General features: G+C 41.7%; 1 protein-coding gene across 2 annotated transcripts; it reads right to left on the bottom strand.

The window, feature by feature from the left end:
• Positions 1 to 286: 286 nt before the first annotated feature.
• On the bottom strand, positions 287 to 5,557 carry LOC148038369 (phospholipase A1 PLIP1, chloroplastic-like). 2 transcript variants are annotated; one of them, XM_087671201.1, is made up of 6 exons: positions 4,334 to 5,557; positions 3,395 to 3,757; positions 3,021 to 3,080; positions 2,736 to 2,862; positions 2,443 to 2,648; positions 287 to 1,430 (listed from the first exon to the last, which is right to left on the bottom strand). In XM_087671201.1, exons 1-6 carry the CDS (start codon positions 5,342 to 5,344, stop codon positions 816 to 818), a joined length of 2,382 nt encoding a protein of 793 aa, XP_087527327.1. In that variant the 5' UTR covers positions 5,345 to 5,557; the 3' UTR covers positions 287 to 815. The 2 variants fall into 2 exon arrangements, with proteins under 2 accessions (XP_087527327.1, XP_087527318.1); XM_087671192.1 differs by having other exon boundaries at positions 2,443 to 2,862.
• Positions 5,558 to 24,637: the final 19,080 nt, after the last annotated feature.

The following is a 24,637-nucleotide window of genomic DNA, read 5'->3' as shown; positions in this document are numbered from 1 at the left end:
GAGATGGATTGTAGAGAGAGAGAGAGAGAGAGAGAGAGAGAGAGAGAGAGAGAGAGAGAGGGAGAGAGGGAGGGAGGGAGGGAGGGAGGGAGGGAGGTCACAAATCGAGGGCAAGGGAAAGGGAAGAGAGAGGGGGGGGAGGCCAGGGGTGCTTGCTAGCTTTTGGGGGAGGGGTAGATATCTTACATGTGGTCCCTCCCCCTAAAGCTTTCGATAATAAAAGAAGAAGAAGATACATACATGATAAATTTGAAGTATATTTTACAAATGTAGATTCTTCCTTGGAGTTTACAAAAACCATAAATTTGTTGGAGGGACAAGCATGCCTCAAACATTATGCCTCTTTGAAGATTTGAATTAGGGTATGTTACAAATATGAAGTACTTCATCAATGGTATGTCACATTTGAAATTTGTAGAGTTGAAATATCAATACAAGATTGCGAGGACTCCCTAGCTCAATTGATGGTGAGATGGTGTGATAAACCCAAGGTTAAGGGTATCATTTTGACAAGAAGCGACCAAGGCACCACCTTGTATAGTGTAAAGAATGAGACTATGACTCCCCTTTCTTGATCACCAAGATGCTCCCAAGGTGGACCTTGTGAAGGGACCATGTGCTGAGTTGGTAGGCAAGGGTTAGGCTGCCCCTTCACGAGGCCAAGTCGTGATGTAAGCCTTGACATTGAATTATAAATGGAGATCCTTTGGAGTCAAATATCACTCCAAGATTTTGGTAAAGAATGATCCGAATGAAGAATAAGGTGGAGAGAAAGGAGAAGGCCTAATGAGGTAAATTGTGTGTGCTATGGTGAATTAGGCGAGGAAGGATAGGCCTAGAAGCAAATCAAAAGCTGTGAAGAGGAGGAGGAGGTGGCGGGGAAGGTCGAGCTGGAGGGATGGGAGGCAGTGATGGAGTCGGCTGGGCGGGCGATGGAGGGTGCAGGCAAGGTGATGGTGAATAATATGGTGAGGAAGATGCAGAGGTTGGGAGGATGTCGGCCGGGTGCAGCCGGGAGCTGCTGACGGTGCAGGCAGCTGCTGGTCGGTGATGTGGAGGCGGGCAGGTGGCAGCTGGCTGGTGACGCGGATTCCGGGTAGTGGCTGGGGGACGCTGACGTGGAGGCCAGCTAGGATGACGGCCGCGAGGGCGCGCGCGTAGCTGCGCGGGTCGTGATCCCGGGAGATGGCTCCCTCGAAGCCGTAGGCGCCCGGGTCCTGCAGCGTGTCCAGCGGGTGCGGCACGTTCAGGAGCACCCTCTGCGCCTCGCTCACCGCCACCTGCCGGTCGACCCCCACCCGCACCGCCTCCTCCCCCTCATCGCGCACCAAATACAAACCCTCTCCATCTGGCAGTAGCGGGTGACCTGGCGACTGCGCTCCATCCGGTTGCAGTATCAGCATTTGACCCATTGGCGCGTATAACAGCCTCTGCAGACGTGTACACACGCACAATCGTATCATAAAAGTCAGTTTCATATGTCAAATGACCATGGATCTTAAAAGACTTTTGTCATGCAAGAAGATTATAATGAGCATTTCATATTAAAGTAATAAAGTAGCTACGTCATTAGAAATATATCCGGGCAAGCCCTCGGCCACATGACTAGGTCTAGTCACTCATCTTCGAAGACAATCTATTAGGCCTTGGCCACAACACTAGGTCTTACTAGTATTCCTATACACTCCTTCGGAGATCCAAGCTTTGGCTCAAAGTTTCCTTAGCTTATTAGCTTCGCAAGCCTCTAAATTGTTTACTTATAAAGTGATAGAAATTACCAAGATCCTACCCTTTCGCACACTTTCTACCATTTTCCCTAAGAAGATGAACCTAAAAACTATGCTTATGTCTTATCAACTTATGTACAAACTTTGAAGTCTATTCACTCTAGGTTAGTTTTCAAAGAATATGGTGAAAGAAATGAGAAATATCCTCTTTCCTAATAAACTTTTCATTTTTCCTCACGTCAATCATTTTCCCCAACTAAAGTGAGTAGTGGTGGACAAAGTCATTCCGCACCTAAGTATATTTCATATCAATCCTTTTTCTCAAGTAAGGACACATGTGACATGTTTCTCAAGTAAAGGGACTATGGATATAATCACTACTTTCTTATTTTCCTCATGTCAATCCTTTTTTTGATAGTTACTTGCATCGTAACTAATACACATGTGACATATTATCTCATGAAGATCACCTCAATGTGTTGAATCATTTCCCAATGACAATGATGTACATATAACACAAATGAGAGACAAAAGTAACCATGAGTATTCATTTCTTTCCTAGACTCATTTGGTAATCCATTACCAAAGGGAAAATAATAGGTAAGCTAGTTGTTGATTGCGCACAAATAAAATGCTCAACCTAATCAAAAGAGTGGTTAGAAATCATGAAATTTTATACAAAAATGATGTTTTGTAGGACATAACATTTGCTCACCTGTCGATAAAGGCAAGGATGATCTCGAAAGGAGGCCTTGAAGCGCTTGAGTATTTGAGCCACTCGATTGGGGTAGTCACATGCAAAAGCACGAGGCACAATGTCCCTGTGCATCACCACCGATACGAATTGTTGATCTTTGAAGCCAACCATTTCAAGTAGGCGCTCTCCTCCACACAACACGAAAGGAGAGCCAAATCCCACAACTGATAGCAAAGTAGTTGGTGAGATGACACCTCGAGTGACCAACATGATAGCTAGAAGGGTGCCTAAGCTCCCACCCAATGAATGACCTGTGAATTGCAACCTTGCTTGTCGGCCATGCTCCAACATGTGACTTTGAATTTCTGGCAACACCATTTTGTACAATCCATTGGTTGCATCATAGATCCCTTGATGCACCAAAACTCCTGGTAATCGCTGCAAAAATATGTATCATCTAAGAATTGATTCTTCCACAAAATATTATACCAAAGCAGCATTCCTTTTTGAATTAGTTATCTTTCCTTATGCATTGATAATCACATTGATATGCATTGATAATCACATTGGCATAGTTCAATGAGCACTTTGTTTACCTCAAATTTGGTTGGCTCAAATGACAGATTAGTTTGCCAGGATGCCAATGATTCTGAGCCCTGCACAAGATTGAAGATTCAGTATTCGCAAGACAAACAAAACTTTAACTAAACTTTAAAGTGGCATGGATGGGTCTCCAAATCCCACCTTTGTTTTTGCTTTTCGTGAGACTCCTGAGTCCTCACCCACTAACCCCACTCTCTTGCTCTCTCGTGGGATATTGACCTTAGGGTCACCATATGTTCAAATGATGTTTGGTCTTGATAAAAGCACCTCTCTCTCTCTCTCTCTCTCTCTCTCTCTCAATTGGTTAAACCCGGCTAGTGCACGTATTGTATAACAAGGTGTCTTGTGTGAGTTGTACTACACATACTTGTATAACAATGTGTCTCGTGTGAGTTGTGTCATCATCGCATATGAACCACTCGCACGGGCATCTGCTACTCATCTCCTGCTTATCGGAATTTGATGGAGCTGGTTGACGCACTGTTCTCGTGGAGGGACTGGACCGGGGCTTCTTCTCAATTACTTCCTGTGGATGGTCAACTTCTGTGTTGATGATCGGTTGGGGCTGAATATCACTTTGTAATCCCTTAATCCCGCCAGTCTGATTAACATAATTAGTGCTGCGATTACGCTTCGGTCTCGATGCCATCGACCGTGCTTCCGCCTCCTCTTTCTTTCGCAGCGACGATGTAATGAAACGCAAACGATGTGTCCTCAAGAGCTCGCCAGGCTGCAGTTGCACAGGCTTAAATTACTGAGATCACTGCTATCACAAACAAAGTATAAGCAACTAATCCTAGATTAGATGAAAGGTCCTGCCACAGTAAGTTTTAGACAAATTCCAACTATAATCCTCACAGATCCTGATCACACAAGAAGTTTAGACAGATTCCCACTACAATTCTCACATTGTGACTTAGGATAACACGAGTTTTCAATAGGAAGGGACCACATAGCGAGCCAGGTACTATTGGGGGCAGGGTTGCACCATACCTAGCTAGGTATACGATCCCTCTAGCAACTCTCACAACTCATGATATTGAACACTTAAGGGCAATTAAGGGCAGCTAAAGAGCCCCTTTCCTGTAAAGGTGCTCCCAAGCCCTTGCCCCCATTCGCACCTAGTTACGTATACGATGCTTGGGATGTTGAACAAACACTACATGGAAAACCAACAAGAGAAAATACCCCTTTTCTCACATGGGAAAATGTCAACAAGAAAAAACTTCCTGCGTGCTCCTTGGAGAGAGATAGTCAGGAAGGTAATTAAGAATCTCAATATGCGGGAAGGAAGGGCATGAAGCACCTTAATCTGCGGGGTAACGTATGCTAGATTACTGAGAGAGCACATTTTGGAGATCCCCTTGACGTCGGCGACAGGGAGCTGGTGCAGGAAGGCCGCCATGGATTCCTTAGTATGAGGTACCGATCGATCGCTATAATCTGAGACGGAGCAATATGAGTCCCGATCATTTTCTTCAGGCGCAAGTGATGAGTCCATGGGCCGACCTGCATTATCGTCTGCATCAGTGCCACTACTAGGACTACTAGCAGTGGCGCCACGAGAGCTGTTCAGAGCTGCTTCCTTCGTCTTCAGCTCTCTCCACAGATGCCGAAGATTGAGGAACCGTGGTATCCAGCTGGTGCCTTTGTTCACCGTCGGATTCGAGATCGACGTGGCGGCTGCTATTCCGTCCGATGGTCTGGCGGTCTCTGCAGTCAGCTGCTGCTGATCAATACTGCGCCAGGCCTGGCCATGGCTGATATAAATGTTGTCGTCCTCCAATCTAGCGGCGTCTCGCATTCCCTCCTGATCAGCTTCTTTCCCTTCTTGTGACTCAACCATAACATGATCACCAGCAGAGCCTTGACTCGATGATGCCTTGGTTGTCTCATTCGACAAGTTAACGCTATGATTAAACCAAAGGAACTTCAGCGGGGATGGAATGGAGGACGCCGGAGATGGCAGGGGCAACAGATTGCTGATGCTGCCGCTGCCGCTGCCGCCTTTCTGAGTCGTCTCGTCGCGTGGATGTGTCCCGGCAGACGCATTAGATGACGTCGCGCAGACGACAGAATTAGGGCCATTGTTCGATGATGATTCCATCGGAGCTGTAGTACTGCAGGGTCGGTACTTATGGTGCCGGCATGAGCCGTCGCTTCGCTTACGGGAGCGGTGATGATGATGATGACGGAACTGTCGATGAGTACAGCTCTGCTTGGAACTAAGGGACTTGATCACAGAAGCAGAGCCAGCAGCGGCAGCGGCGGACGACGCAGAGGATATGCATTCCATTAACAGGTGGGTTGCATCCATGGGCTGGGTTAATCAATCAAATCAATGAGATTGGATGAATGATGATTAGATCAGTACTGAATCAATTGATGCAGCTGAATTGAAGTGAAGGCGGGATATAAGACGTTGCTGATGACGATGTAATTGGGGTCGTATGGATGCAACTGATTGGGGATAGGGGTATAATATCAGAGGACGGAAAGACAGAATATGGCGGCCGACCATATGAGTAGAGGTCCGACACACGCTCTGAGTGAGAGAGAGAGAGAGAGAGAGAGAGAGAGAGAGAGAGAGGACTTGTGGTGGCTCGTAACCTTCCTCTGATTGTTGCCGTGTTGTGGATTGGATCTCCACGGCAGCACCTGCCCTTACGTTTCATGCCACATCACCGTCATCATCATCAGCATGACCCCCATGCAAAACAGCACATGTTGTCATTCGTTTGTAGACTCCATCCCGAAAAGGTCATATATGCCGCGCATAAGGGACCCCTTGGGGGGCCTTGGATGGCCCTCCCATGCCTCCCATAATGCAAACACCTAAAACCTAGGGTTCCATGGGGACCCTAAGCATGCCTTCAAGCTAATCTACCCCCTTGCATGCCTAGGGTTCCATGGGGACCCTAAGCATGCCTTCAAGCTAATCTACCCACTTGCAAGACCTTTTCATTGCAACCTACACATCTCCATAACAAGATCAGCTTGTTGATTTCACTATTCTTGTGAAAATGCAACTTCCCCACACACAATCATGCTCAAAAACATTGTCCAACGCGAATGATGGTCATTTGGGAGAGGAGATGCTTCAAAAAGATCTTGAGAAGAGGACATAATACAAGTCCAATAAACCAAACGATACCCATTTTTGAAATTTAAACCAATCAAATTTGTGGAAAGGTTAGGGATAGTGCAACCCTGTTGGTTAGTGACCCATGCTGTCATTGGGGGGCCATCACACTATATTAGCCCCATTATCCTACATAAATATCAACCCTACAAAACACACCAATTTTGCATGATCTCTTAGGCAACAACAAGATGCCTTAACGCCAATAGTAACTTTTCTAAGCTTCTCCCATGTGACCACCATGTCAAAATTTTCCTATTAGTTAACAAAAGATGTTTCAAAGATTATGCAAGGGTGTGGCTATCATTGAGTTCAATGGCCAAGTGAAAGCTTTAAATCCAACAACATGAATGCTCTAGTTTTAGAAGGTAGTTAATGTTTGGTAAACTTTGCTAGCTCAAATCTCTCCAAAGTATTATTGTAGTTTGTTAGTAACCTTTGCCAGCTCAATACTTACCAAACTATTATTCCAGGTTTTAAGTTAAAAATGTTAAAGATGCAAGAGTGAATTAGCCTCCCACCATCTTCTCTCTCCTGTATATTATCGCTATTGTGTTTATCATCTTTCAAAAAGCTCAATGACAAATAATGCTATTCCCCCCATAACATCTCCACCATCTTTGTGGCAATTATTTAATGATATCTAACTAGTTACCTTGTCTCATTATATTACTAATAGACTTAGAAACATAACAAGAGATGGAGAAAATGCTAATTATAAGTAATTCGCACTCCTCCCTCCAAAAAGAAAAAAACTTTCATGAAAAGAGTTTCACAATTGAAAAAGAGTGAAAAACATGTTTTTTTAACTTATGTCTATTTCAAATCAAATTTAAATCCATTTGTACTTTTTTCACAATCATTGCTATCTACATTGATAAAAATAGTTTAGTTTAGTAATGCAGTTCATTGGTTTTGAGAATGCAAACAAAGACAAAGCTTTTTTTGTTTATGGACTATAAGGAGATGTGTGAGTTTCCAATAGTAAATAATTTTCTAGAGAGTTTCTTATTTCTTGAAAGCAAATTGAGGATACATAGAGAGTTTTTGAAAACCATTCATAATAAAGAATATATTAAAATTCATTACTTTTTCCAAAATTTGGGAAGGTGGAGGTGGGCCTTGAAGCCTACTCCCAAAAAAGGAAGAGCGTTTATTTTGCCATATAAATTCATGATGTGCACAAATATAGAACTTTAGACTAAACAAACATCAATATAAACACCCTTTTAAATGTGTTAAAAATTTCCATAGATCCATGAAAATAATCATACCTCCATAATGCTACTATTTTAAAAATAGTGCTCGCACTATTTTCGACTTTCCAACTTCACTGAAAGAAAAGATGAATCACATATACACACACACACACACACACACACACCCTTTGCGAGTCTTTGAAGAGGAGCACTTGCATTGAAAGAAGAGGGCCCTTGCTTTAAGATACAAGTATGTCATGAGTTTTCTCATTTCTACTGTTACAAATCTTTGCTCCTTTTTTGTATGCATATACATGGAAATAGCTTCGTAGCCATAAGGGTTGGCACCATTTTGTATGGAGGACATGTTAGTGTTACCATAGGGATAAACATGCCATGATCTTCTAAATAGAACAATTAATGAGTTTGTAAATACACCTATTTTTACAAGTTGTTTTGGTTCCCTTAATGTGCTCTTCAATGAGTATTTGATTGTACTCCTTGACATGTAAGTTGTATGATTTCCAGGTATTCTTTCTTATTGGTGAATGGATTAAAATTTGCTAATTGATTCTTCATTCCCTTTACTTGTCTAAATTAATTTCTTATGGCTTAAGGGAATAGTATTTGCTCTTATTTACTACTTGAAGATTTGTCTTATGGGTTTAGAGAATAGGATTTGTCTTATTTGCTACTTGAAGAAGAGGTGGAAGAAGAATCATCTACTAATTGCCTCGAAAAACCAAATATAGGACTATCTCTCTTTATTTTGATGTTCCATCTTGTTTCTTGTACTCATTATTTGTTGTAACATTAATAGTCAAGTGATGAGGGCATGTGAGCTCTTGCTTGGCATCATTTAGGATATTTTGAGGATTGATGTGAAGATGTGTGGAGTGAATGTGTATGACGCTAAATGTCCCTAAGCTATAAGGTACACACATTTTAGAGGCCGTGGTGGTTAAGTTGTCAAGAGGAGCCTATTATTGTGAGATGGTCACCAATTTATTTAGGAAAATCCAAAACGTTAGATTTGAGATTGGTAGTTGTAGTTATTATGTTGTGCTTATTCATATATGTATATATATGGCTCTGCATCCACATATGCATGCATATAGGCTATGCATACATATATGTGTACTTGCATGTAGCTTATGCTAGTGTGTGTGTGTGTGTGTGTGTGCATAGGATACGTATATATATACATATATGCACATGCGTAGGCATGAAGTGCATATGCATATACGCATACTCATGAACTACACATACATATGCACATATGCGTAGGCTTTATATGTGTGTGTGTGTGTGTGTGTGTGTGTGTGTGTGTGTGTGTGTGTGTGATTTATAAAACTAAAGTCCAATGAATACACAAGAAGGGGAAAAAAAAAAAAAAAACAAGGGAGCTATTGATTACAAAATTGTGGCTAGAGCCATAGGTCTACAACCAACAACACCTTAGTTTTTTTGTGTGTGCATAGAGTACAATCATTGTGGCATGAAATGGCACTTGAAAATTACATTTGGATCGCGTTTAGATGAATATACAATTTACCTTAAAAGTTGCAGTTGTAGAGCATTAAAAAACATGTAAAAAGCTGTGCTTAGTATTTGTGCAATAAACACGATTTTTGAACATGGGTGTTGTGACATGTTGATCATAACAATAGATGTGCCCATAAGGATTTTTTTAAGTTCAAAAAATATGTCAATATGGTAGTTTGTGGGGCTAATCTCTTGTAGTGCTTGTTTACATTGCATTTTAGAGTTGGATTATATTTGCGCGTGCGCACGCGCACGCGCGCGCACACACACACACACTCACTCACTCACATGATCATAATCTACTATTTAATTAAGAGTAAAAAAAGAGAAGGAAAATAAAAATGAATCAAGAAAAGAAAGAATAAGGCAATCACTAATTAGTCCAAGATTAGTGTCATAAAAGTATAATTAGTCATTTTTTATCAATTTTGAATTTACTAATAAAATGAAAGTTTTTAAATAAGATTAGTTTTGGCTTGGAAATTTTAGGTTTTTAATAAGGATTGATGAATATCATATGTGCTTATTATTTAGTCAATAGATATTAGTTATAATTCACATTTATTGATTATTAACTAGATATCAAACTTAAGCCACATATACTCTCTTTTAATCTTTTTGTATGTTATAGTTGTTTTATAATTTCATACATTTAGAGTCATTAATGACTAGATTAATAAATATATTTAAAATCACCAATCGTAATTAAAGTAATGTGACAAGAGTGATTAGATAAGATAAATGATTAACTAATAAAATAATTGAGGAATTAAAATAATGCTAATCACATTATTTAGATTAGTGATTAAAGTAGTTCAAATAAATATAGTGATGAATAATAATAATAATAATAACAATTAATATTGAGAATACCACGTTAGTATGTCAGGCATAATAGCAAGTTTAGAGAGCAGACTTTAGTGGGTATAATGTATTAATGACTCAAGTATGCCAATTAGATCATGCTATCTTAATCAACTAACTCATTGCATAGATTTATTAGCGATAAACATGAATTAATAGGTTTGTCATAGACTAGTAGTTTCAAGTCTAATGAATTGATAGATTTGTTAGTATGTTAGCAAGGTAATGTGTTACATATTCAATTAGTACATTAGTAAATTAGTAGATTCATAAGCTTATAATTTACTAAACAAGTAGTTTAGTAAGTTGGGTTAGCAGATTAATAGATAATTTGGTAGATATGTAGATTAGGAAATTAGCTAGTAAGTTATTATAATGCATATTAGTTAGTAGATTAATAGGTAATTTGATTTTATATTTTTAGATTACTTAGCATTTTAGTAGGCTCATATTGATTAATAAATCAATAGATTTGTTAATAGATTAGTAAGATAGTTTATCTAGGCTTATTGGATTAGTAAATTTGTTAAAATACAAGGAATTAAGCTCAAAGATGGCCAAGTAGATATATTTTATGAACTTAAAAGAAAACCATATGGGTGTGTCTATGGGGAAGCTTAAGTGCATGTCAAGTTATCCATGTCTAAATTCATATGTATTTTGGAAAAGAAAACTATAAGAGGAGAATAAGAATAACCAAATAGTAGTCCTTATTGCCTTATTGAATACATAAGGATGTACATAAAGATTTGAAATCCTTAATCAAGCTTTAATAATAAGACAACGTAATATTTTTTGTTACATTACAAATAACCATAATTTGGAGTACATAAAATTTTGATAGCCAAATTTTGGCTTGCATTATAAGCAAAACATGCCCCCATGCTAGGTGGGCCTTATAGGGCATCCAAAGTGGATCCCTCCTCTCCCAAATGGCCCCTTTTTCCCCAAAAAACTCATTTCATGTTGTGCTTAGTTAAAGAAAAGCTTTTATTGTGTGTTTTTCTAAAAATTTATGCTTCTTTTGGAATTCTCCTTCTCCATTCCACTAATTCATTGATCAAATCTTTTCATTGTCTTCTTCCTTCCACAACCATAGCCATAACCTCAAATGCACCATTTTGAGTTGGTTCTCCATATCCACCATCCCTCCCTTTCTTGTAATAAGCTCCCTACCTTCTTTCTCTCAAGAACTGGAAGTTTCTTCTTGTTGAGTCATTATAATGGCATCTACAAGTCATCAATGGCATTCTCAATATACTTTTGAGGCTATCTATATTCATAATGACAAAGGATGAGTATTGCTAATGGTTAAAATCAACCTTTAAAAAAGATTCATGCATATACATACAACCAAGAACAACATGTCCTTATCAAGTAAGATGTCATGATATATTGAAGAATCATTGGAAAGTAGATTGCTGGGGTTTAAGGATGTTTGAGATAGTGGTCTAGTTACAATAAAACATGTTTACACTACAAAGGATTTCAAGCTTGTCCCCAATGATACACATAATATATTCTTATCTAATTGTAACTCTCTATGGTAAACTCATTTTCTTTGTTTAATTACTTTGCAATCATGAATTTTATATACTTATATGTATATTTTCTCCTTATAGATATTTCCTATCAAATTTAATGGAGGGAACAACCCTTAAGGAGCCTAAGCATTAAGTATTGTGGATAGCTTATTACTTGGTTTAATACCCCTAGTTTTCAGGTACATCTGGCAGTGATTTTAGGAATATTTGTAGTAACTACAGCAGCCTACTTTGATAGCTTGTTTGCCTTCATTATGGCTAGTGGATCGAGTGATAATGCCATCTTTAATATTGACAAGTTGGATGCACCAACTACAGCTACTGCAAGGCCCAAATCTAGCAAGTTTTAATGTAGAAAATGTAGTTTAGGCCTTTGAAACCTAAGGATGTCAAGCCCGAACTGGTTGTTGCAGAGGATTGGGTTGAATTAGATGACCTATGTAAGTCCACCAACATATCATCCCTCTCCAAGTAGGTGTTCTATAATGTTGTCTCTGATGGGAAATCTGCATGGGAATTATGGGAAAAGATTCACAATGTCTATGACAAACAAAGCCTCGCTTCTTAGATGTATTGTTAAACATTTTTCTTTGTAGGGGATTAAATTCAAGGGAACTCTTTTTCCCTTGTTCCTCCTCTTAGTTATAGTGCGTGAATCATGGGATACATTTCATATTGCTATGTGTGCCAACATACCTACTGATGGATTATAGTTGTAGGATGTAGAGGGTGCACTCTTGACTGAAGAGGTTAACAAAAAGAATGTCGATGCTTCCCGTGCCTTTCATACTTTGACAGTTTAGAGACAATAATGGTAGGAGTGATAATGACTGCCATGGCAGAGACTCTCAACAGTCTTGCTCTCAATCACATAGACAGTCTTGTAAGTCCCATGTCTGTAAGTCCTCATTAACTTGTCATTACTATGGAAAAGCAATACATATTTTGCCACAATGCCATACGATGCACGAGGACAAGTGCAAAGAAAAGTGCAAGGGTAAAGTACATGAGAAAAATGATGATCACAACATTGTTTGTAGCAAGCTTACTTAAATGAGTTTCATTTCATTATCAAACATCTGCCTTTGTAGGGGATTAAATTCAAGGGCACTCTTTTTACCTTGTTTCTCTTAGTTACAGTTGTTAACCCCAGCTCGAGATGGAAGAAAAAGAAGTAAAATACGAAGGCAATAGAAGAAGCAGGACGGAGAACAAGCAAGGACGCAAGAATGGCCTCTAAAATCAAGCTAAAGGAAAAATCACTTTTTTAAGTGAAAGGTGCCCCAAAATTTTTGTAAAAGAGCATCAAGATTCCTCCTATGCAAATTGTAAAAGGGTAGATAGGCATAAACTAAAGAAATAGGCCAAGTAGAAGGGAATGAAAAAAAGGACCTTGCCACAATGACTGATCATGGAAAAAAGGGGATGGGTGCCCATGTTAGGGCATGCATATAAAGTTCAAAAATTGAATGAGAGATCATACTTTGGTGTGTGGCAACAAGAGACTCTTTTTCTTCTCTTCTTCTCTTTTCTTTGCTTGCTTGTGTGTGCTTAAAAAGAGGGAGTGCGAGAGTGTGAAGGAGTGAGTGTGTGAGGGTGAGGGATCAAGGAGGTGAAGCTCTCCATCATCTCCTCTCTTCTTCTTCTCTTCTCTTCTCTTCTCTTGTCTTGTGTGCGGCTATGGAGGATGGAGCTTGGAGGAAGAGGCTTTAGGATGCTTGAGCTTGCATCAAGAATCATGGAGTTACCAATGTGCTTGAGAGAGGAGGCAACTCAATCGGGCATCAAGGTAAGCTCACTACACTCGTAGAAGAGATAGCGTGTCGGCTATGTGAGAGGTAGCCATTAGTGCTCGCTTGAAAAACTTGAAGGAATAAGTGGTCCATGGGTCTTGGCGGTTGAGCAAGAGCTCCCTCTACATTTTGGTTCCATTGCCGGGACAAACGGATTCAAGCTTGAGCACTTGCGCACTTCAAATCAAGCATCGAAGTAAGGGTTTCATCCCCAAACTGGAGCTTGAGATAGATAGAAGGTTTTGGGTTTTTAATCCGTGCTACAAGTAAGTACTTTTGGTTTTTGATGATTAGTTGAGTAGGAGAAATCATTTCAGTACTTTGCTTTTGGTTTTTGTTGCATTTGGAGTAGGTAAGGATTGAGAAATCGGAGTGAAAAACTTAGGGTTTGTTGTTGTAAAACAGGCATGGACAAGACATAAACAGGGAAAAAAGGAAAAAAAGGAGTGCGTAGATGTGTCGCAAGGGGAGTGATCAAGAAGATTAAGGTTGTGCCCAACAAGGGTTTAAGACCCTGGGAGGCAAGGGAAAGCCTCATTTGTAGTCTTAGCTTTGAGAGAGAGAGAGAGAGAGAGAGAGAGAGAGAGAGAGAGAGAGAGAGAGAGAGAGAGAGAGAGAGAGAGAGAGAGAGAGAGAGAGAGAGAGAGAGAGAGAGAGAGAGAGAGAGAGAGAGAGCTTGTAGGTCACGAGCTTAAATCGGATCCAATTGGAGCATGCTAGAGTTTTTTGCAAGATTTAGATATATGAGACCCTTAACCTACACCCTTGATTGAACTCTGGAAGGTCTTGTAGGTGATCGTAGCTTGAGCATTGAAATTTTTGTCAAAATCATAGTCGACGCGTGTTTCGGTTGGCAGAATCAGATGGGCTTTTTGGTGTCCGATTCCGTGGAATCGAATGCTCGAGACCAAAGACCTTGTCCAATTCAAAAAACCAGACACTTAGGATTGGACCTTCCACATCACCACTCGGACAACCCACCCCTATCCGATTCTAAGAATTGGATAAGAGGAAATCGAACACACCACCTCATTCGGATTGGAAGCTCGACCCGTCCAATCACGACAATCAAACCACAAAATCGGACCTAGTGACCTATCCGATCGGATACCTATCTGAATCAGACCGAGCGCCCCTGTCTGATTAGGAAAATCAGATTTATTCAAATTGGACCACCCCACGCTATCCGATTAGACACACCTTGTCCAATCGTGATAATCGGACTTGACCCTCTGTCCGATTCCTAGAATTGGACATTGGTAAATCAAACATCCGATTTTTAAAATCGAACTTTGGTAAATCAGACACAGCTTGAGAGAGATAATCTAGAAATTTGATACCCAACTAACGAAGAGTGTGACCCGCACCGAAAGAACTCACCGAATGCTTTACAAATAGCTACATGCCTAGAAATTGTGGCCGAATAGCCAAGAAATCATGCGGTAGCACATTTTCACAACCTTGACGTGCTTAGTGCTGTAGGTTGATTGTAAGACCCCAAATTGACCATGAACAAGTTGAACAACATAGCGTGGATCCTAACGAGCGACAAGGAAGGCTAGGAACGGAGCTTAGCACCCCATTAGGCCATGAGCACAAGCGAGAGTGCGGAAGTTGAATTGTTATCTTGTCTTCACACTCATACTGTTTTTCAACCCTTGAGGTCCACTTGGAAAGAGCCAAAAGCCTGACTGCGCACAGTGCACAGAAAAGTGTACACCTACACACGCAGAGTGAGAGTAAGTTGAGGACTGTTTGTAATTAACAAGGAACTCACTCAGACATAAAAACTTGAAGGAACCCACCACTAAGAGAAGATCCCAAGACATAGACAAGTGATCGAATCCCCAAAAGTAGGACCAAGCGGGGAACACAACTGAAAAGGCAGATGCAGCAAAAGGACCAACACTTTCGGGGAAGTGGATCTACCTGACCTCATCAACCTGATTGACAACTTGGTAGAACAAGAAATCTTAGACATGGAAGAGGGCAGCTCATGCCGTAGAAGCAATGAGGAACTTGACCTAAGAGACTTTCCTGAGACAATCCAGCAGATAGTGAGCAAATATGAGACTCAAACCTGGTTGGAACACCATGGCAGACCTACGAAGGACATCATAGCGGATCTTGAGGAGGAGAGAAAGCTATCATGCAAGGATCTGCAAGGCATAGTCGCGTACAACCAGGATCAGTAAACTACGAGCTTACACCAGAGCATGGAAATGCGAGAGATCCAAAGAGTGCTAGCCCTAGCAGGCAGAAATCGAACAGAGAGTGAGAGAGCACGAGAAGGAGACCTCACGCTAAGTGAGCTTTTGACAAAGCGACTGCTAGATAACACAGCAATAGAGCAAAGCGATGTAGCATTAGCAAATTCACTACTGGTAGGGTTAGGAGTCAGCCAAGGATCTAAGAGAGACAATAAAAAATTCCCATGGTAGCAAAGCAGCTGGGACAGATACCAAGCAAGCGACAACCCATACAGCTTTGTGGAGCAGTTTGAGCAAGTCTATGAGGCCAACAACCTCACTGATCCCACTCAATGCTCACAAGCTTTCAGTATGTGCTTAGGTGACAAGGGGATATGGTATACGAGTTTGGATGCTGCGGAGAGAGCCAATTTCAATGGTCTAAAAAATCTCTTCATTAAGAGATTTTCCGAACCTGGGTACTCTGATAACCTGCTAGTGCGACCTATGAATGTCAAGCAGAGAGAGAAAGAGGACATCCGAGATTACGTGACCCATGTGAGGAGCCTCTTCAAGAGAATCCCTATGGGTGAGAGACCAATCGAAAGAGCGATGTCCACGGTATTCATTAATGGAATACGAAGTGGAGAGCTCTACAAAGCCTTGGCCGACAACTTGAGCTTGTAGCGAGACGCACTAGCAAGAGTCTTCGAATAAGCTATTAGAGTGGACGACCAACTCAAGAATAGAAGCTCTAGGAGCTCAAATCAAGAAGATCCCAATGCCAATAATTCTGAGAGGGCTTCAACACCGAGTGAGAAATCAGACCCAAGACCTTAGGATAAAGGGAAGGGCACTGATTCAGGACAAGAGCTAGCAGAGATGAAGATGGAAATAGCCAAGCTGTAGGAGATGATGAGATGTCCAATGCGCCCACATGTCCAATGTGTGCATTGTGGCAAAAACCACCTGCTAGCCGAGTGTCAGGACCCTGGGTCATGACCTTGTTGTGTTAATTGCGGTAGGTTCAGCCATGATGCCATGCATTGTTGACTATCCCGGAGACTCCCATACTCGCAGCCTTATGGTCAACCCTACCTTACGAATAGGCCACTGAACTTCTTTAGAAGGGGAGCTCCATTGGCCCTCTCGGCATCTAATGATGCTAAGCCAACCATCCCTAGGATGGAGACAAACCTTATGGGTATTCCTAGACCATCTGGACACTATGTAACCCATCCACCGAGTGATACTCCAATCCACTTTGTGGAGGAGCTGAACAACAATGAGCCTTTTTGTAAACCCTTATGTATCGTATGATGAAGAAGGCAACGCAGTCCTTATGGACCGACTAGTACCGGTGATGGTGTTAGGTACAGGGAGAGGTAGAGGCCTAGAAGGGCAAACACAAGAGCCAATCATGTGTTGAACTTGCGGCCACCTAGGACACATTTCTTCACAGGCTACCCCAAGAGGGAGCAAGCAAATAGAAATAAGGCTGACCTAAGATGCGATGAGTGTGGAATCACTCATCTCTTTATCGATTGCCCTAGATAGAAGCCATCCTCTAGTTCGGCAAACAAGCCATTGGTTCCATTGGGGTTGTTTGGTGTTGAGACGCTCGATGGAAAGGCCACGCCTATCCCATTGCATGTCATGACCCGCACACAAACAAAGCAGGTCAGCATATCATTGCCAGGTCCTAGCAATCTCGATGCAACCTCAATCCAAAAGAAGAGTCGGCGAAGAAAGCGAAAGAAGAGACCAGACATTAAGGTCACACTCAAAATCGAAAGTGCTAGGATACTGCCTGTTGGACAAATGGTCACTGGTACAGAGGCAAAAACGTTAGCTCTGAAGATAACTGCGATGGGAAGTGCAAGGGTTCGGGAGTACCCCAACCCAAAGTGCCAGCTCAAAGCCATTGAGAAGGTGAAGGAGTGGGTGAAAGAAGCCCAAGAGCACCTCAAAGATGCTGAGCCCATACTAGAAGATGAGATCGATGATCTCTCAAGCATAAGCATGCCAGTCCCACCCCCACGACTAAAATTGAGAGATGCGATTGCACCACAAGAAGTGTCGCTTAGACAAAGTCTAAATGCTATGGGCAAGCGAATTAGTCAGGGCCATTGGCTAGACACCGCAGGGTTAGAAGAGAGGCAAGTAGCTAGCAACCTTCTTAATACATTGGTGACCACCCCTGTGACTTTAAGCTTAGGAGACCTGCTTAGGCAAAATCCAATGCTATGGCAAGAGTTAAAATAGTGGGTTAAAGAATCAATTGAGCAAGCTGCCGCAAACTTGCACGAGTACGATGTGGAAACACAAATACCTAGCCTAGCACTGCACTTTGTGTGCCTAAGTCTTTGCACATGAATGCCTTTTGGGAGGGCATAGAGACGCATGTAGTCCTGTCAGTCTTAGATCTTGGAGATGTCACAAGAAAGGGAATCATAGACACGGGAGTGGGAGTTAGTGCGCTAAGCCATGCAGTAGTCCAAACTTGGGGTAACCAGTTGGTCGAGAGTGCTAGGTTCAACATCATGCTGGCCAACGGAATGAAGGTGAACCCATTTGGCATGTTAAAAAATTTTCCAGTGAAAATCGCATGATTCAAATTCATTGTTAACTTTATAGTCATGAAGGGAGTGGACTACGACATCTTGCTAGGCTGACCTTGGATGCACAACACGAGAGTCATAGAAGACTGGGGCAACGGTCTCATCTTCTTAGGCAATCGAATAGAGGTTGTAGGAGTAGAGATGGACACTTGGAAGACTATGTTGATTGACCTAGATGCCATCTCCACCATGCTGAAGGGTGATGGCCAAATTAGGAAACCCTATGGGGCCTTAACCAAGTATTTTCGTGAGGATAAGCGAGACTAGATGCATGTTCTTGCTACCATTGACATGCCATTCTCGGACAATAAGGAGTATGAACAAGCCACCAAGACTATTGGCAAGCCCAAGGACACACACTTAGTACCATTCTGCATGATGGCTGGAAGCCTACGCAGAAGACCCAACCCTGCTACATTGCAAGTCCCAAACAATAGATGTGAGCTCCTGTAGATCCTAGGATATCTGACCAACAAGTTGACTAGCAATCCAGCAGCGAATCTCAGGCCACTCTTAGATCTCTTGGACAAGCCTGAATGGCAATGATCTAAGGTGCACGATTTAAACTTGAGGTACAATTGCGCTTTAGTCCTCGACCAACAAGAAGAGATGTACCAAAACCTGGAGAATGATGAGCAGTCGGACAAAAATAGCTCTAATGATGAATATGAAACTATTGTTACTTCAGTGATGAGAGTGAAAGGAAAATAGACACTATAGAATACGACACTAGGGGATGTGTAATCGAAAAAATACGAGTTGACTCCAGACCACGAAAGTAGAATGCCTTTAGGGTAGGGAGAGGAGTCATGCGCATGGACTATGACCAAACCTGGTTGGAGCATATATGCACAATTGACTATGAGCATGCAGGCCTAGCCCAACCAAGCGACATGCTACTACTAAGAACAGACTCACCTTCTGAGCTACACCTACCAGGAGAGACTCCCTCTTCTAGCAAGGCGGAGAGTTTGATTCTGAGTTGGAAATTAGCTCAGATAGTGATCCTAAGATACCTCGGCCTTCCAAGGCTAGATGCACCAAGGGGGACCTACCCGTCCACCTAAGATGCCGACAGTTAAGCGAGGAACGATGAAAGTTGCCTAAGGAAACACAGATAGAAGAGCAGCGAAAACCACAAGACCTACCAACAAAGCAATTCACAAAATTCAAAAAAGGAGATAGGGTAGTGATTTTTCTGGGAGCTAAACGAAAGGCAAGCAAGTGAACCAATCAAACGACCCGCCAAGGTCAAGGAGGTGAATTTAGCCAGAGAAGAGGAGACATCCCAACCTATCTTTATAGCCGATGACTTGATTGAGGAAGAGGAAGAAAGTCTCATTGCTCTCTTACAAGAGTATATAGATGTCTTTGCTTGGTCCCTAGAGGAGCTCAAAGGGTAGACCCGAGTGTAGTGACTCACAATATACCCATGACACCAGACGCAACGTCGGTCAAGCAGCAGTGACCGTATCCCATGAATCCAAAGCATGCCCACGTCATCAAGAAAGAAATTGACAAGCTAATGAGAGCAAGATTCATCTATGAAATTGAGCACACTAGCTGGGTTTCACCCATAGTCATCGTATTGAATAAAAATAGGAAGATTAGAGTATGCATCAATTACAAGAAGTTAAACGCGGCTACGAAGAGAGATAACTATCCATTGCCATACACTGAGCACATGCTTGAGAGAGTGGCTGACAAAGAGACCTACAATTTTCTAGATGGCTTATCTGGATACAATCAGGTGCAAGTGCATCCTAATGATAGACACAAAACCACATTTGCCATTGAATGGGGCATCTTTGCCTACATAGTCATGCCTTTTGGGTTGTTGACTAATGTCCCAACCATCTTTCAACGATTGATGTGCACCATATTCAAGGACATTCTTAGGAAGGAGTTAGAGATCTTCGTGGATGACTTGTGTGTTCACTCTACTTGGAGGGAACACTTAGACTTCGAGCGGTCTTTGAATGGTGTCGACTATATTGTCTCTCATCGAACCCCTTGAAGTGCCAGTTTTGGGTGAAGCATAGATGCATCCTAGGACATGTGGTGTCGAAGAACAACATTGCCATAGATTTCTCAAAGATCAAGGTCATTATTGATCTTCCACCCCCAACCGATTACAGGGGCGTTCAATACTTCTTAGGCCATACAGGGTCTTATTGGCGGTTCGTGTTGAACTATTCCTTGATTGCTAGGCCTTTATACAAATTGTTGATCATATTTGATTGGACTGAGAATGCCAACGTGCATATGAGGAACTGAAAAAGGCTCTAACCATTGCACCAATTCTACGAGCCCCAGATTAGATGCTCTCGTTCCATGTGCACATTGATGCTTCAAAATTTGCCGTAGGAGCTATTTTGTGCCAGCATGGTGAACACAATCTAGATTACCCAGTAATGCTAGCCGAAAACTCACTGAGACCGAAATCAATTACTCAACAATGAAGAGAGAGGGTTTGGCCATAGTACTTGCTGTAAAGAAATTTTAGCATCATCTCTTGGCTAGGCCTTTTACCTTCTTTGTTGACCATCAAGCCTTGTTATATCTTGTTAATAAACCTTGTGCTACATGACACATCACTAGATGGCTACTTCTGCTATTAGAGTTCAACTTCTCTGTGGTGGTACGTAAAGGGAAGCAACACTACATGGCTGACCATATATCTTACATCCCCACAAAAGAAGCTGCTAAACAAGGCATTGTAGACCAACTACCAGACACACATCTATTCCTCTTATCTAGCAAAAGAGATTTTTTAACAGTCGACATGACGCCATATTGGGCAGATGACATAGTCCAAGTGCTTGAGCATGGGCTACCTAAACAATCATTAGAAAAGGCCTGACTTAGGTGACTCATCTTGAAGATCCAACCCTACCAGTTGATAGCATGCCAACTTTATAGGTTGGGGCAATACGGGTTGCTACGCAGATGTGTGTGTGAGCATGAGACGCATGACATACTCACAGAGGCACATGGTGGAATTATAGGGGAACACTTCAGTGGAGATACGACAGCCCGCAAGGTGCTATAGTCCCAGCTGTAGTGGTCCACTCTTTTCCGAGATGCAACACAATTTGTAAGGCATTGTGATGAGTGCCAACAAACTAAGGTCCCTATTCGTAAGGATCACATGGAGCTGATCCCAATCATTGCATGATTATCCTTCAAGAAATGGGGAATTGACTTCATCGGACCCATTAATCTTGCCGCACAGTATTCACAAGCTAAATACATCATTGTCGCCCCACAGATTATCTAACAAAATGGACAGAAGCATGTGCTACGAGAACAAACAATGCTTGGACCACTACCAAGTTCTTATGGGAGCAAGTGGTCTCTCGATTCGGTTGTCCATCGAATTTTTTACTGACCAAGGCACACACTTCATCAACGAAGTGATAGCTCATCTCCTATCCACCTTCCTAATCATCCATTGGAAGTCTTTGCCTTATTACCCTCAAGCAAACGACCAAGTTGAATCCACAAATAAAATCTTGGTGAATGTCCTAACCAAGGAAGTCTCTGCTTCTTCACGCAATGACTGGGATAACAAGTTAATGGCGGCCTTGTGGACCTACCGCACGTCTTATAAAATGGCTGTGGGTTAGACTCCCTTTAGAGGTTGACCTATGGAACTGAGGCAATTCTACCCTTAGAGTTCTTTGTTCCTAGCCTAAGGATAGCCCTTCAAGAGTGATGGGATGGAAAGGAGGTGTGAGGTGTCCGCTAGTCTCAATCCACGACATACCTTTTAGTAGTCCATCAATAGGTTTTTCGAAAATGATGCCGCTCGGTGTTCCCTTGGAACATCACGGGGTTTGTCACTTAGGCCCTATTGAGTCTACTTCGCAATGGGAGAGTTCCGGCCGAACCCATTAGGATCGACCTGAAGTTTGGGTTCCTAAAATTGGATGGGTCTCCTAGCAGCCGGCTAGCGTCAGTAATTTCGAGTCCCACTTTTAGAGGATTACTCGATCTGAAGCGGACTTGCCATTGCACTTGTTTCAAAGAGAATGGGAGACGGAGGGGAGTGCGGTACCTCAACCCTCCTGCCCATAAGGCAAAATCCCATTCCGGCCCCCTAAAACAATGCAAGTCAGTTCCACCTAACGACTAGTTGGTCAATTTACCGTCTTCCTATTTCTATTGCCGATTTAGAAAAGCTCCCAGCTAACCGGGACTACCCTACCATTGGACGGACCCGTTGGGGGTTACTCCCACCCGCTTTCATATGATGATAGGTCAGCTTTAGTTTTTTAATTACCTACAACACATTTATTGGAACATATACAACAAGATTCCTTAATTAGTCCATTAAGTCACAGGTTCCTTCACATAATTTATCTCACCAACACGCATAAAATTCGAATACTAAAGAAAACTTCTTTATTATATTGGAAGCTTATTACAATTTCCATCTTTCTATCCTAGTGGAAGATACACAGAATTCCATAAGGATATTCTGTCCACCAAGATTCCACCCTCATAACTAGTATTTAGGGTTCCAAGGTCTCATCCTAGGTCATGAAGGGGGTTGTCAGATTCTTGGAACAATGTAGGATTTACAGCCAGAGCCCCCTCTGGCACCTACAATTCCTATTGTCCGAGACTATCCCTACCGACAGACCTTTCACCTATGGAGCCGGTCCAAGCCTCTTGTAGCGATAATCATGACCCCCTTGAAGTAGGGTCTCGCTGCTAGCTTTGGGGCAGCCTAGCGTGATCCTTCCTTTTATTCGGTTTGATAATAATTTCAATCAGAGATCTAGATTCTAGCAAACACAAACAGTCCTTTCAAATGTGTATCAAATGATGCAATGACAATCACCCCAACATGTAATTCACAGCTTCACATAGCCAAGGTAGATCCTATCCTAAGGTAACCTTACATTCTAATGAGGATTCTCCTCCCCATAAAGAAGTGTTGAGTACATCTCTTATAACATGTTAAGCAAGGCATGAATTTCCCATTTGGGCTCACTTATCCAACATAAGCAAAATTCTTTAAAGAAATATATTGTGTCGATAACTCAACGAGATGACCTGTAGGACTCTTAAATAGACAATCAGTTCCTATAACCGCCTCTAGTCAACTCTTAACCTTGTCACATTTGATCATAACTATATCGAATGCGTATAAAGATATATGTACAATAACCTTTGGCAATTAATTCTAACCTGATTCTATGACTTAGAATCTCAATTAATCTAGTTACAAATCATAGTGATTAATTGTTTATGCTTGTTCTAATATGTTTTCTAGATGAGTTATCAATTTGTGTAAGTGAAGAATATGGAAACTAATATCTTATGTAATTATCTTATATAGCAAAATAATAATCTAGTAATGAATAACTTGGTTTGGCAGCATGACGACATTAGGAACTTCGTCTTTACTCGAGCTTGCATTAACCACACCCAATGTTCCGTTGGTAGTGGCAACTCCCGCAACCTCGGGCACTCTCGTATCATTGGCAATACCCATTGCTTGACCGGTTGCGTCCGTCCCCGTGGTTTTTCCACTTCGTCACTTTGGAGCCATCATCCATGAGTGGTTTGAGAGATAGGGAAGGTGGAATAGATTTGAGATGAGAGAGCGTAAGAGAATATGGCTTCGTTAAAGATCGAGACAAGGGATTTGAGCTAACTCTCTTCCTCTCTCTCTCTCTCTCTCTCTCTCTCTCTCTCTCTCTCTCTCTCGCTTCTTCTCGCAACCTCTTGAAGGAGTATTCTTCTTCCTCTCTTCCTGCTCTCTCGCAACCTCTCGGGGTCTCCTTATGTCTCCCTAAGTGCCCCCCCCCCCCCCACCCCCCCATGCCTCTTATTTATAGTGAATTGGAGAAGAAGGGTTGTGGCTGAGAGGAGGAGCTCTTTGTGGAGGGGGACCTTGGAAAGATCAGTGATCTGATGCTCAGATCATAAATCTGACGGTTCCATTGGCTCCGAAAGGGGCGTAAAACTCCAAGACACATGATTAGAAAGCTCTCAGTTCACCTCTTCTTCTTTTCTCTATTCGAAGTGCGATCTATTGCCAGTAGACTGGATCGCGGTGCGCGTGATTTTGCCAGTCACTTTTCTTTATTTTTCTTTTCATAAAATATTCAAACTAACTAAAACATCACTTATCTTTTCTTTTAAATGACATCTAGTTCTAGAAATCTCTATATCTTTTTTTTTTAAGGATAATATCTAAAATATCTAAAATATTCTAGTCTTGTCCAAAAGTCTAATATTCTTAGAACATCCTTACTACGCACATAAACATTAGTGATTAATATAGCTCATCTCTCTTGTTCACGTTATAACTTCCATGAAGGGTGGTTATGGTCCTTGTTAATTCATAAGAAATATCGAGTTATGACTCTCGGTTTTATTTATTTATTTATTTTTAATGTTAGTTAGTTATTAATGTTAGTTAATTTTCTCACTTTAGTTAGTAACCTTACTAACTTATTAATTGGCTAACTAACTTTTGAATAACCAACTAACTTTTATTGCCTAGGAATATTACAGGAGGCATGGACGAAACGCTTGGTTGAACTCGAATGCTTATCGAAAACTTAACTTCTAGGCACCCATGCGCTAATATGTGAGAAGACAAGATGCAAAAGCTGGTTTGACAAGCATGTTAAGCAAAGATACTTTAAACAGAGTGACTTAATAATGTTGTACTCAGTCAAGGGACATAAACA

The sequence above is a fragment of the Lygodium microphyllum genome, chromosome 3, assembly GCF_053477565.2.
Source record: "Lygodium microphyllum isolate KBCC chromosome 3, Lygodium_microphyllum_v1.1.10, whole genome shotgun sequence".
Classification (NCBI taxonomy): domain Eukaryota; kingdom Viridiplantae; phylum Streptophyta; class Polypodiopsida; order Schizaeales; family Lygodiaceae; genus Lygodium; species Lygodium microphyllum.
This window is presented reverse-complemented; position numbering and strand designations above follow the sequence as displayed.